General features: G+C 38.0%; 2 protein-coding genes across 4 annotated transcripts; both read right to left on the reverse strand.

Moving 5' to 3' along the window:
* Positions 1-355: 355 nt before the first annotated feature.
* On the reverse strand, positions 356-859 carry LOC109150430 (anther-specific protein LAT52-like). Its single transcript, XM_019298339.1, has one exon. The coding sequence runs from the start codon at positions 857-859 to the stop codon at positions 356-358; it is 504 nt and encodes a 167-aa protein (XP_019153884.1).
* A 7,588-nt stretch (positions 860-8,447) lies between these two features.
* On the reverse strand, positions 8,448-13,655 carry LOC109150577 (phosphoenolpyruvate carboxylase). Of its 3 annotated transcripts, none has more exons than XM_019298519.1 (11): positions 13,459-13,655; positions 12,880-13,101; positions 11,992-12,383; positions 11,829-11,913; positions 11,506-11,728; positions 11,295-11,398; positions 11,130-11,217; positions 10,858-11,012; positions 9,655-10,653; positions 9,059-9,445; positions 8,448-8,976 (listed from the first exon to the last, which is right to left on the reverse strand). In XM_019298519.1, the coding sequence occupies exons 2-11, from the start codon at positions 13,045-13,047 to the stop codon at positions 8,683-8,685; spliced, it is 2,895 nt and encodes a 964-aa protein (XP_019154064.1). In that variant the 5' UTR covers positions 13,048-13,101; positions 13,459-13,655; the 3' UTR covers positions 8,448-8,682. The 3 variants fall into 3 exon arrangements, with proteins under 3 accessions (XP_019154064.1, XP_019154066.1, XP_019154065.1); XM_019298521.1 differs by having other exon boundaries at positions 8,627-8,976; positions 12,880-13,064; positions 13,460-13,655; XM_019298520.1 differs by having other exon boundaries at positions 8,627-8,976; positions 12,880-13,090; positions 13,460-13,655.
* Between the last annotated feature and the right edge of the window lie 449 nt (positions 13,656-14,104).

The following is a 14,104-nucleotide window of genomic DNA, read 5'->3' on the forward strand; positions in this document are numbered from 1 at the left end:
AACTCCTACACACCTCTGCAACATAGTTGGCATGCTTAACAAATTCATTAAATATTAAATACTTGCAAGTCCACGTATAATAAAATACTTACAGGCCAAGCTCATTTATGTGCGTCTAGCTATTTAGCTAAGGGTCTGGTGATAAATAGCTGTTAGCTGATAATTGATTGTATTAATTAGAGAGTATAACTAGTTAATAACATTAGCAATCAACCAAGTTCATATATACATGAGTGTATGAAAGTAGTTCTTGTTATAACTTGGAATTTATTCAATCAAATCAAACGAAGTACACATACAATGAAGAAGAGAAGTGGTAGTGAATGATGTTGTTGATGAGGAGAAGCAAAGAAAATCACATCATGTTTTCATTAGAGGAGAAATTGATCTCCTCCAAGACTTTGTGGCACCTCTCATCAGCTTTGTTTTTCATGAAGAAGAGCGGGTTAGCATAGCGGATGGAGCCGTTCACTCCAACGTTTTCCGTGCAAACCACCGTGGCCTTCTCCAACCCCGCCATCGTCTCCTTGCAATCCTCCTTGGGGCTCTTCACCACCGTCACCTCGCACGTATCGTTCTCGTGCTCTCTATCCACGCTCAAATTATACTTCCCGTCGGCTCCCGTCTCGCCTTCCGCGCTATAGGTCACGGTCTCGTTGTCTGTGTTTTTGCAGTCCAAGCGCACAACCACGCCCGCCATGTACTCGCTGATTCTGGTCTGGAACTGGACGCGGCAGGTGTCGCAGTAGACCTTGCCGCGGACGGTGAATTTCTCGGCGGGGGCGCCGTGGACGGAGGTGGTGGCGAGGGCCAGAATGGAGAGAGCGGAGATGAGTGCAACAACAGCCACCCTTGCCATTATTTTTGGTTTCTTGGATGGCCTGGTTTGGTTTTATTGATTGGTGGGTGGCTGTACTTCTTTTCTACTCTTCTATTGATGTGTTCCGCGATTTGGTAATGGGGGATTTGTGGGCGTTTTATAGTATAAGAGAGCCCTGAAGCTGATGGTTGTGAGTGCATTTTGGTTGGGTTGTTATTTTTCAGAGGTTTTCAGGAAAATTAAAGTTGTGTTCAAGGTCATAAAAATTCCCATTTTATTAGGGCCGGAATGGATTAAGGAAAAAAAAAAAAAGAATACTATTTAATGAGAAATAATATTTCATAATTTGAATAACTTTAAAAACTGAATAGACCATGAGGGAAATGGACTGAAATGTAACACTAGCATCATGCAATTCCCGAAATATGACTTTGCTGAACGAAACTATGAAAAACACGTTTGGGAAATGCATTTTATCACATTTCCGGTCAAACATGAAATGCAAGTGGAACTTGTGTTTCTTGAGAAAAGCAAATCTCACTTGCATTGTTGTTTTTTTTTTTTTTGGTCTTCTCCGGTGAAGGAGAGGCAACCAAACTGGTGGCCTTCTCCTTCGCTGGAGAATATCCAAAAAAAAAAAAATGCGTTTCTCGAGAAACACGCAAGTCCCACTTGCGTTTCATGTTTGACCGAAAATGTAATAAAACGCATTTTCCAAATGTGTTTTTTATAGTTTCGTCCAATTTTCAGCAACATCATATTTTGATAATTGCATGATGTTAGTGTCACATTTCAATCAATTTTTTTAGACCACGATACATAAATCAACATTGAGGATGGTATCGGCATTAACAGTAATGGCATGCCATTTGATCTCTTGCTCTAGGTAGTCTCCTTGCAACCTCCCCGGTGCCACAGCATTGACAAAATAGTTTTTTTTTTTTTTTTTTTTTTTACACAAAGGCAAAATAGTTAATTAAAGAGGATTATTCAAAATGACTATTCTCTATACCCAATAATAGCACATCTTATTTCACAAAATATAAAAGGCAGTACGTTTTCATCACGAACTCAGCTTGTGCTCCTTTTGCGTGTCTTTTTTCGAATTTACTTCCGTATGCTTGATCCCGTATACTTTCGCTCCAATTTGACCTGCTTTTGCTTCCTTTTCAATTTTCGCTCATCATAGTGTAATTGGACATCACTGAGTATAAAACACAATCTTCTAGTTTGAAAACCCGATAAACACTTTGATTCGAGCGTAAAAGAGAATTAAGAATGGAGTGAAATATGATATAAAATAAGAGTCATCAGTGTACACTGATTTGAGCATCGTGTGCGTGCACTATTGATTTGTTAGTGTGCAAATCGTCATTATTTATGCCAAGTCGTTGTCGGTTGTTTTTGTCTTTAGATTCATATGTGCACACCTATACTATTGTGTATGCACTTACATATTGTGCGGGGTTTTAAAATTGTGCACACGTGTTGATTTTATTTGTGCATTGTTGTTGGGAAATTGTAATTCAGTTGGCGGGTAAGGCGAAGTTAGTGCATCTTGTTAGTAAGGTGTACCTACAAATCCCCTTGCACCTCTCACTTGTGTCCATATCATATCATATATGATTAAAATGTCAACTCATTCATTAATGCATACAAATATAAATATATAAATATATAAATAAATAAATAAATAAATAAATAAATAAATAAATATATATATATATATATATATATATATATATATATATATATATATATATATATATATATACACACACACACACACTTTGGATCCCTTAAGAACACACTCGTAGGAGAAAACTAAGAACAAATCTCAACCTTATATCTGTGAAAATTTGATGGTTCTGATCAAATTTTTAAAATAAACGCGGTGACATTTTCGTAATTATTATCAACTTCACTATGCAAATTTGAACACTTAAATATGCAATCTTTAACATCTAAATATGCAAACATGATAAATTTTATAAAATCAATGAAAAAAGTTAAATTTTAAATCTAAATAATAAATGCTAGATGCTAAGCAGTAAAAAGTGAATCACTAAACCAAATAAAACAAAAAAACACAGTCATAAACTCTAAAATCGAAACCTTGAGTGCAATGTACTTTCACATTTTTGCGAGTGCAATCTTTTAATACTAAATGTGCAAAATATTAATACTAAATGTGCAAAATGTTAGTACTAAATGTACAAATCTGGAAAATTCTGAAAATTGATTTTTTTTTTTTTTTTGATAACAAAAATACAATACATTTATAAACTTCACGAGCGATAACATCAGAAATACAAGGAGGGTGAAACTACCACTCCCTACAATCAACAGCAGAAAAACAGGATTCCCGAGCAATCAAATGGACCGCTATGTTCGCAAATCGTTTAACATACATAAAGCTAATGTTGGAAAAATTCATAGCTAGTTTCCTAATATCTTCAAGAACAAGGTCAACAGATGAAACATAGTTAAAATGATTAAGATCTTGAATCTATAGGAGAGCATCTGTCTCTACTTGAACTGAGCCCACACCTAAAACCTACAACCATTTCAAGGCTTCTCTGACCGAAATTGCTTCAGCTTGGGAAGGTTTGTAAAGACCACTCCAGTTCTGCTCCTTAGCTAACCGAAATTGTAGATTTCAGTGTTCAAGTTTGCATAGTAAAATTGGTGATAATTACAAAAATGTCATCGCATTTTTTTTTTGAGAAAATGGCACTTTTTCCCCCTGAGTTATATACTTATAGCCATTTTTCCTCCTCAATTATTTAGGTAAGCACATTAGCCCCCTCAATTATTCTAAAAGTGGTGGTTTTTCCCCCTGATATATTAAATTGACATTTCTACTCTTAAAGTAAACATTTTATTTATTTTACTTCTCCAACAAATTATCGCGTATACGTAGGGATGACCACATTTCAGATCAAACTGAACCGGACACTATAGCAATTGAATTAAAAGTTTTCGGTTACGATTCAGATCTAGAACCTAATATTTGAATTTCAATTTATTAAAATTATGAATAAAAAAAATTAGATCTTGAACTGTGAATCGGCGGTGCTGGATCCGTTCGCAATTTTGAACCGTCTTTATTTTAAAATTTTATTTTTTATTTTAAATAGTCTAAATTCAACAATAAATGTATTTTATTTTTTCAGTTCGGAACATGAATCGTCCGTTCCGGTTCGCGATTTTAATAAAGTCTAAATATCGAGTTTCGATTCTAAATTGTAATTGGAATATTTCGGTTTGGTTGCTATAGTGTTTGTTTGGTTTGAACCAAATTATTGTCATAATTTGTTGGAGAAGGGAAATAAATGAAATATTTATTTAAAATATTTATTTTAAGGGTAAATATGTCCATTTAACATTTCAGGGGGAAAAACAACCACTTGAATAATTCAGGGTGAGAAAGTGCTATAAGTATATAACTTAGGGGGAAGAAGTGCCATTTCCCTTTATATATATATATATATATATATATATATATATAAAAAGCAAATCTGGTCCATCCAATTTTTTTTAGATGTAAGATTAAGATTGGTTCTTAGTTTTCTCCTAAGGACTTGTTTTCACTTTTCTCTCACACACACATATATATTGTTATATAAGTGATAATTAATAATGACAAACTTGGAATATTGAAAGGGAAGCTTAGGTTATCTAAAAAGAGGGAGGTAATTAGATACCTATTAAATATTACCACCACATTAGTTTTGTAGTAATATAAAATTACTAACATAATCTCATAATTTGAACCAAACAATGTCATATAACGTTACCATACTCATATTACCTAGGTAATTTTAAATTATTTGATTTATACTTAAAATATATTCAATTTTAGATATAAAACTTAAAATAAGTTCTTATTGTTATTATTATTATTATCACAATCATCATCATTTCAACAATTATTTTTAATAATAATAATAATTAAACATTAAAAATTTATAATTGAACGAAAAGTGAATAAACAAAAACATCACAATGAGATTTTGGGCTTCCTGAATGAAAAACTGTTGAATAAGGTCAGGAGCTGGAATGCCAGGTTTTTGTCCAGAGCAGGAAGGGAGGTTTTGTTAAAGAATGTTATTCAAGCCTTACTCTCTTTCGCAATGATGATTTTCCTGTTACCTAAGGGTCTTTGTAAGGAGCTGGAGATTATGATGAATGAGTATTGGTGGACCGGGTGTGTTGGTAATGGCAAAGGGATACGGTGGAAAATCTGTGATGGTTTGTGTTTGCCTAAGAAGTGTGGGGGCATGGGTTTTAGAAGAATCAGGGACATGAATTTGGCTCTTCTTGGAAAGCAGGCGTGGAGACTTCTCACGAGGACAAATTCTTTTGTAAGTCGTGTGTATAAGGCATGTTATTATCCCACCACTTCGTTCTTTCAAGCGGGCGCTGGTAGTAATCCTTCGTTTGTCTGGAGAGGGTTGCTAGAGGCAAAGGAGGTGTTGAGAAGGGGCTGTCGTAGAAGTATTGGTGATGGCCGAGGGACCAGGATTGGAGAGGACCCTTGGTTACCAGATGTGCTGAATCCGTATGTAACAACATCTTTACACGAGTCGGTAATAACTGCTCCGGTCTCATCTTTGCTCAATATACATGGGACTGGCTGGGACTATGATTGTGTTCGGGACTTGTTTGATGCCCGTGATGCGGCTCTTATCATGAAGCTACCTCTGAGTACTAGATTGCCACCAGATTCATGGTACTGGGCCGATGATTATAAAGGGAATTATACGGTGCGGTCTTGCTATCGGCAGCTTGTGGCGGAGGCGGATGATTCGCGCCCGTGGGTGAGAATTTGGAATTTACAGGTTCCCCCAAAGGTGAGGAGTTTTTGTTGGCAGCTTGCGTCTCAGTGTTTACCTGCTCGTGATTTATTGTTAACTAAACGTGTTGCTTGCCAGACAACTTGTCATTTGTGCCACCAGTTTGAGGAATTTGCCTTGCATCTTTTTGCTACTTGCAGTGAGGCAGTAAAGGTTTGGGCGGCTCTTGGTTTATCAGTCGTGTCTACCGGAACTGGTAATGTCTCTGCTTGGTTTTTTGAGAATCTCAGTACTTTAGATGGTGATAATTTATGCAAATTTGTAATGGCTTGCTGGGGACTGTAGTGTAGTAGGAATGATTCGGTGTGGAGGAATGTTCCGTACTCAATGGATTTGATGCTGCTTTCTGCTTTGTCTATGTGGAGTAATTGGAAGAGTGCGAATGAGGAGGATGCACCCGCTGGTCAACAGACTGTAGAGGAGATCTGGAAGCCGCCGCCTTTGGGCCGTTTGAAGCTGAACACCGATGTCGCAATGGGTTCAAACGGCACCATGGGTATGGGTTGGATTATTAGAGATGAAGCGGGGGCTCTTGTTGCTGCGAAAAGCTCAAACTATGTGGGGGAGTATGATGTTAAAGAAGCCGAGGTGGTCAGTATACGGGAGGCTCTAAGTTGGGTCAAGACTTTGGATTATGGGAATATTGATGTGGAAACTGATTCTCAGATTGTTTTTTATGCTTTATCTTCCCCCTCTTATAACTCTCCTTTTAGTTTGTTAATTGATGATGTAAAAGAGGCTGCATCTTTGGTACAGGATGTGATCTTTAGTTTTGCTAGGCGATCTGCGAATCGTGCTGCCCATGCGATAGCTAGGGAGGGCGTTTCTCTGTCAGGTTGCGGGGAGTGGTTCCATGTTCCACCCCAGTTTCTTGCGAACATTCTTGGTTCTGAATTAATACATTAAGCTCTTATTCTCAAAAACATCACAATAACCAACAACTATTAAGAGTAAATTAAATTTTTAAAAAGAAAATGCAATCAACTAATACCAAGATACTCCAAGTCTCTTTTTCGTTTTTTACCTTATTGGCATTAATAAGGTAAGTTAAAAAATTATTAACACTTACTTTAATTGATCAAATATCTCAAATTGGTCAAATAAATTTAAAATTGAGTGATAAACTATTTACGGAAGACACTCAATATGAATCAATTCTTGGATCTGAATAAAATAATTTTAGAGGAGTATTTATTTATTTATTTTTTATGCAAATCAAATATGCTATAAAATTATGATTGCCATGGATATAGTTAATGATCACATTTACTAGAGGAGTATTTATTTATTTCTAAATTTAAGGGGGGGGGGGGGGGGGGGGGGGTGAGTTAGAAATGAGATCTCATATTGAAAGTTAGATTATAATACTTTTGATACTAGTGTGCCATGGGTAATGGGACTAATGGGTATAACGACTGTGAGTTTGATTGCTCCAATTTCTTGCTTTTGGAAAGATGACGATGAACATTAAAAAATAAAAATAAATATACTTTTTTTTTAATACACACATAAAATAAATAAACATCAACTTTTTATTGTAAATAACATGCGCAAGCATGCATTAAAAATGCTTTTTAATAGTGCATTCTGCTTTCAAGGTTCCATCCTTCAATTGGATCTGGCCCAAGCTATGTATCTTTTTCTGAACTTGGCATAATGTGATATATATGATATTATGATGAACATTAAATTGTCATCTATTCTATGTACTTTGTTTGTGTTAGTATGTTCATGATTTTGATGACATATCCATCCTTAACCAAAGCAGAATGCACTATTAAAAAGCAATTTGGTTAAGTGGAAAGGACTCATCCATTCTTAATCAAAGGTTAACAGGGCGTTTGGTTGGAGGGGGAAATTATGTGGGAAAGGAATTGTAATTCTATGGGAGTTGAATTACTGGGAATAAAGTGGGAATTTAAATTCCAGTGTTTGGTTGACAGGAATAGAATTACTGGGAATTTCAATTCCAATGTTTGGTATACATGGGAATTGAAAGGGAATAAGTAGTATAAAGTCCAAAATGTCCATTGTTGTTGTTAAAAGGAAAGATCAGACATTCATTTTAGGTTAAAAAAGAGAAGGGTAATTTTGTCTCATCAGTATTTTTTTTTTCTTCTTAAAATCCTAGGAATTAAAATACCGGGGGGGACATGGGATTTTAATTCCACGAAAATGGGGGAATTGCAATTCCTTCCAACCAAACTACGGAATTTAATGGCCTTTGGAATTAGGTGGGAATTAAGTGGGAAGGAATTTAAAATCCCTCCAACCAAACGCCCTGTAAGGGTTTGATCCTTGGCTTTGGAAATAGAGCAGCTTTAAATCTCTTGTCCGACGTTATCTTTCATTTTGTTATCCTAGCTGACAAAGATAAATCAGCCTAGGTTTTTCATAACCGACCAGTTCAAACCAAAAGAGTAATGATTCGAACTTATGACCTTGTAGTTACAAGCATGAACTGAATCTCTTGTCATCTTGAATGGGGCGTGGTTGAATGTAAAGTTATGCACAACACTATTGCCATTGAATTTTTTGGTGGAAACACAATGTAGTGGACAGTGGAGCAGAACTCTTTATCTACATTGGGAACTTCTACTATGCATTGTAAAAAGTAAAGATTGTCAAAAGGAAAAGAAGAAGGCAAATAGTTTGTTTCATGTCACATTCCCACAAATAGGAAACAACTACGTTTTTCAAAATTTTTAAGAAGCTGTTGGGAAGTTGGAAACCGTGAAAGTTATGCAGAAAGTTGGCAGTAACAATTATGGAACAAAGAAACAGGAAATATGGAAATAGTTCTGTGAACTATATATACCCATGTCCAAAACCATTTAATTCTTCAGCAAATACTCTCAGTATATAGTTATTACATGCTAGCAAAGCGTTGCGCTTTCTACCGGGCGGTTTAATAGTACATTATCTGATAAACATTCATCAATCAGACGAGGAACAGCATCTGTTATTTATACCAGAAAACAACTGGAAAAAAACAAAAGTAGCTTAACCTGTATTCTGCATTCCAGCAGCAATACCCTTCATGGTCAAGATGAGGGTGTCCTCCAACCCGGGGGCATAATCGCTCGTTGGGTTCAGCTTCACGAGCTCATCAGCATGCTTGGAATCGACATAGTCTTTGCTGATGTGGGGCCTCAGGGTGACATGGTAGTCTGGGTCACGAATGCGTTTCAGGGTGTAAGCTTGACAGACATTTAAGGTTGTTATGTAGGAATCGCGAAGCTTGAGTTGCTGTTTCAAGTAGGGATCTCCCTCGAGAAGATCCTTATGTCCAGCAATCTATTGAAGAACAATAATTATGTGAATTAGTATGTGTTCATTGTAAAGTAATACAATATAGTTTGCGAGAAGAAATAATTACCTGTAGGAGAAGGCTCTTTGTGTCCTCGTAGTTGGACCTCAAGCGCTCGCCAAATGACCATAAATCCTTTGAGACGAGAAGCTTGTCGTACAGTGCAGCTATCCCTGGATCTCCCTTGGCGAACACCATTTCTACCAAATCAATGGTGACCCGAAAGAATGGCCATTCGTTGTACATTTCCTGAAACATTTTGAGGTTCTTGATGTCCTTTTGGATAGCACATTTGAACGCTGCACCAACACCTAGCCAAACGGGGAGGTGGAACCTGGTTTGCGTCCACGCAAAAATCCATGGAATGGCTCTAAGGGATTCAATGCCTCCACTTGGTTTACGCTTTGATGGCCGACTCCCAATGTTCATCCTGCCATACTCTAGCTCAGGCGTGGCCTGCAAATAGAGAATTCATCTGAGGCTCTGATACCATGTTATAATCGAAAATTACACTAAAAAGATTGAATCCAAACAATTAGTTAGTCTAACCCGTGGCCTTATAAACCCATATGTTCTCTTATTTTTTCAATGTGGGACTCTTAACATGTATAAAAATCAAGAACTCATTGCCAATCTATAATGTATTTGTTTCCAAGAAGACTTACAAGGCGGAAATACTCCACAAAGCGTGGTTCTTGGAAGACTATTGAGCGGTACTCTTCGGTGGCAACGACACTGATTTCATCCATAAGTGCACGCCATTCAGGTTTTGGAGAGACCGGTGGATGCATACCGTGCTCCAGAGTAGCAGCGGTGAAACGTTGGAGTGTCCTAAAGCACAGGTGTTCCTCCCCGAACGATTGTTCAATAACTTCGCCCTGAACAGTAACACGGAGATTCCCATGAACTGTGTCGGGTGGTTGGGACAATATAGCGAGATGAGTCGGGCCGCCTCCTCGTCCAACTGTGCCACCTCTGCCGTGGAACATAGTGAGCTTCACACCATACTTTTTCGCGACTTTCACTAGCTCCTCTTGAGCCTTGTATAGCTGCCAGGCAGCAGATAGGCGGCCAGCATCTTTGCCCGAGTCTGAGTACCCAATCATGACTTCTTGCTTGCCATTGATCCGGTTTCTGTACCACTCAATCGAGAAAAGGCGGGCAACAGCAGCAGGAGCAGCCTCGAGATCCGCTAGCTTCTCGAAAAGCGGGACCACCCTTAGGGGCTGCTTCACCCGGCATTCGCGCTGTAGAAGCTCAACCGCTAGCACATCAGATGGAGCAGTGGCCATAGAGATAATGTACGCCCCAAAGCAGTCGGGCGGGAGCTCTGCTATGACATGTAACGTGTCCAAGACATCAGCAATCTCTTCGGTTTTCGGGAGATCGGGTCCAAATAGAGGCCGTTTCCCACTCAGTTCAGACAGAAGCCACTCCTGCCTACGCTCTTCAGACCATTCTCGATACGAACCAATCTCCAAATGCGTAGTCACAGCATCCAAGACATCCGTGTGGCGATCCGATTCTTGCCTAATGTCAAGCCTCACCAGCGAGAGCCCAAAGGTCGAAACTTGCCTCAGAAAATCCAGCAGACTTCCATCTGCAATGGGTCGATCTCCACAAGCACACAGAGATTGGTAGCACAGCTCTAGAGGCTCCAAGAACTACACAAAATTTATTAAACTTAATGAGCAATGTAGTTTGGTAAATGGTTGTTAGCTGATAGCTGTTAGCTGATTGGGTTAATTAGAGGGTATAACTAGTCGATAACATTAGCTGATTGTAGAAATGTGTTTGCAATTATAAGTAGTAATTACTAGAACGCTTGTAAATTAGGAAAGGACATAAAAACGGAAGACCATACTAACCTGCTCGACATTAGTGAAAGTTGCCTCCTCGGGGATATCAGAGTGTCCGTGGGCTAACAACTGGCGAGTACGCTCACGAGTCTGGTATAGTTTATCCCTCACATCACCAAGAATAACACGGTACGGTTCATTTGGTGGAACTTGTTTCCAAAACTCTGCACCACACCGAAAGTATATTATGTTTAGTAGACATAGTAAGATGATCATACGACATTTCACCAACAACGGAGAGGTTTGGTCGTTTGGACGGGAATTAGTATTTGACCAGTTACCTATATAGTGTTTTGCATCTCTCCTCGATGACCGGTGAAGTTCATCTGCTCGAGCACGAAGCTCGTCATTGCACCGCCACATAGACATCTGCCAGGAAACGAGCATTAGCATAAAGTCACGGTCTAGAAGAAAATATCTTATGTATATTTAAATGTATGGAATACCTCAAACATAAGATCCTCGATTTGGGAATAGTACAAGTTTGTTGCCATCATTTTGGCTAGTAAGCAAACATCCCTTGTGACCTCGGGAGTCACCCGTGGATTTCCTGCAAGTAAGCATTAAACCCCGGATGAAAAGCGGGAGGTAAAACAATATCTTAGCTTCTATAAACATATATTAAATGAAGAACTATCAAAAAGTTAGGGATTATACCATCACGATCGCCACCCATCCAAGAGGAGAATTGAATCAACGGGGCATTGTAAGGAACACGTTCATTAATTCCTATGTTTTTAAGAGCTGTGTCAACACGTCGCAAAAACCTTGGAACGCCCTTCCAAATCGTCTCATGGAAGTAGCTCATCCCCGCTCTCATTTCATCCTGGGGGGTCGGAGGAGTCCTTCGAATCTCATCAGTGCGGAAAGCAGCTTGAATCTGCAAGAACCGAAACCATTGAGAGAACTTATCGAACTGTGGGAAAGGGGAAGATAATCGAAAAAAGAATTGCAATAAGGAAAGATATTTAGTTACTTACCTCCCTCTGCAAAGCCTCATCGAGCTCCTGTTTATCATCAGGTGTAATGTCTTTGTTATACAGCTGAGCCAAACAATCCCGGATCCTAAATGCATATAAAGTTAGATACGAGAAAGGAAAAAAAGCGAACCAAGCTACATTTGAAACTTGAAAATAATCGAACCTTGCATGCTTTTGAAGCAATGATCTCCGGACAGATTGCGTAGGATGAGCAGTTAAAACAAGATCCACCGTCTGGTTCTTCAATGCATCAAATACTTCCTGAGGAGACTTCTTCATGTCCACCACAAGCCTTTTGAGGGTCTCTTCAATGTCGGATTCAGTTATTGCACTATTCTCGTCAACAAAATCCCCCTTCTTCAGTTTCTGTCTCCGACGATAGGCAATCTGAACCTCCTCGGCCAAGTTAGCCAAGTTAAGCATGTGAGAGAAAGATTTTGCAATCACGATGGAATCCCCCGGATCTAGACTTGTCAACACATTTCCAAGCTCCTCCAGCTTCTTGGGGTCGTGCCTACCTTCATACTCGGCTGAGAGCTCATAACACTCTTGGACCTGCAATCAGGGAAAAAGACGATTCGGGTTTGAAACATTTACAAAATCGTCTGTTCTCACAGTTCACTAACATACGAGTTACAAGTAGAAAACGAATCCAGTATGGGTTTCTTTTACTCAGACAATACAAAACCCAACTAAAAAAGAAGCATTTCAAAGATCTTTCTCTTAATAACTGATACAGTTCAATTTAAATAAAACTCGTAAAAATCCAATCTTTACCATAAAATAACCAAAGGGCACTGTTCAATTGAAACGAAAACTAGGTAAACCCCCAATCTTCACCATCAAACATCAAATCGGAGTATCGTCAAACCCCTTTCTTTCCCCACTTCAGAAAACAGTATGAACACATTTAAATTCAGATGGTGACATTTGTCCATCAAATCTGTAGTTTTTATAATCCTAAATTCACACATTCAGTAGCAAAATCAAGACTGAAAGATACTTAAAAAGTAGCTTTCCAGAATCATAAACAAGATTAAGAAGTGATTACCGTTTCCCTGAGATTCTCTCCATGCAAGTCCTGAAGAATATCAAGAAACCGATCCAGAAGCAAAGCATCATACTCAACAAGCTTGTCATCCTCTGAGACCTTCCCGGGCACCAAAAGCCTCAATTGGGCATCAATTGAGGCCATCTTCTCCAGATTTCGAGCAGCCATTTTCTCACTGTCTGCTCCACTCCACAACCCACTTTTTAACTATCTATCCAACAAAATAAAATGAATAATAAGCAAAAGATCACAGCTTTATGCCAATCATCTATTCACCAAAGAGTGGGCAATTTGGCACACAAATTAAAGATCACAACTTTTTACAGTTTTACACGCATCACATACTGCTAAAGCCCTGAACGAAACCCAGACAAAATATGGGGACCATAAGTATAAGCTTATCCATTTCAGAGCCACATTTCGTGATAAAAACAGGGAATGCAGCTAAAACAAGACAATATATTTTGCTCAAAACTTTACTGAAATACACGCAAGGCAAGTGTATGTATATGTTGCATACAGATGTGAGTGATGATTGAGAAATGTAGAACTGGGAATGCCAGAAATCAAGAAAGAATACCTGAATCTGCAAATGGTAGAAAGAAAGAAAGCAAGAAAGAAGAAGATCAATATTCAATAGCCTTGGGTCAGTTGGGTGGGGCGTAGTGATCTATAAAGACTGAATGAACTGGCTATAAATAGACTCACAAAAGGCAAATCTTTTATATTTTTGCTTTCTTTTCAATATTTTCCTTTTTTGTGATTGGCATCTTTCGATGTTTAATTATAGCTTTGAAAAATGAAGTTAGACTTTGGGTTAATCTACAATTTCGCTTCCTGTCCTAACCACGACTTAACTAAGGTCTGGAGACTGGAATGTAGGAATATACCAAAAGATTCTTTCACAATTTTCTCACATTGTCACCTAATTTTTTTCAAAGAAAACAAAAATTGGTTATATCCTGAATCAAAGTTTATGTAATTATCCCTTAAACGCAACCCTTACAATGTGACATGCCTTCAAGTCGTATCACTTTTTAAAAATCCTAATGTATATTATGCAAGGATTGCAATTGTCAAAAAATTACATTCTTCATATACATAAAAATAATATTGCGTGCACATAAAAATAACATAAATTGTAACAAATTTATGTACTTACATAGTGAATATATATTAACTAACAATGAATTACATGTAAATCAAATCAATTAACTAAACAATG

Source organism: Ipomoea nil, unplaced genomic scaffold (assembly GCF_001879475.1).
Source record: "Ipomoea nil cultivar Tokyo-kokei standard unplaced genomic scaffold, Asagao_1.1 scaffold2279, whole genome shotgun sequence".
Classification (NCBI taxonomy): Eukaryota; Viridiplantae; Streptophyta; class Magnoliopsida; order Solanales; family Convolvulaceae; genus Ipomoea; species Ipomoea nil.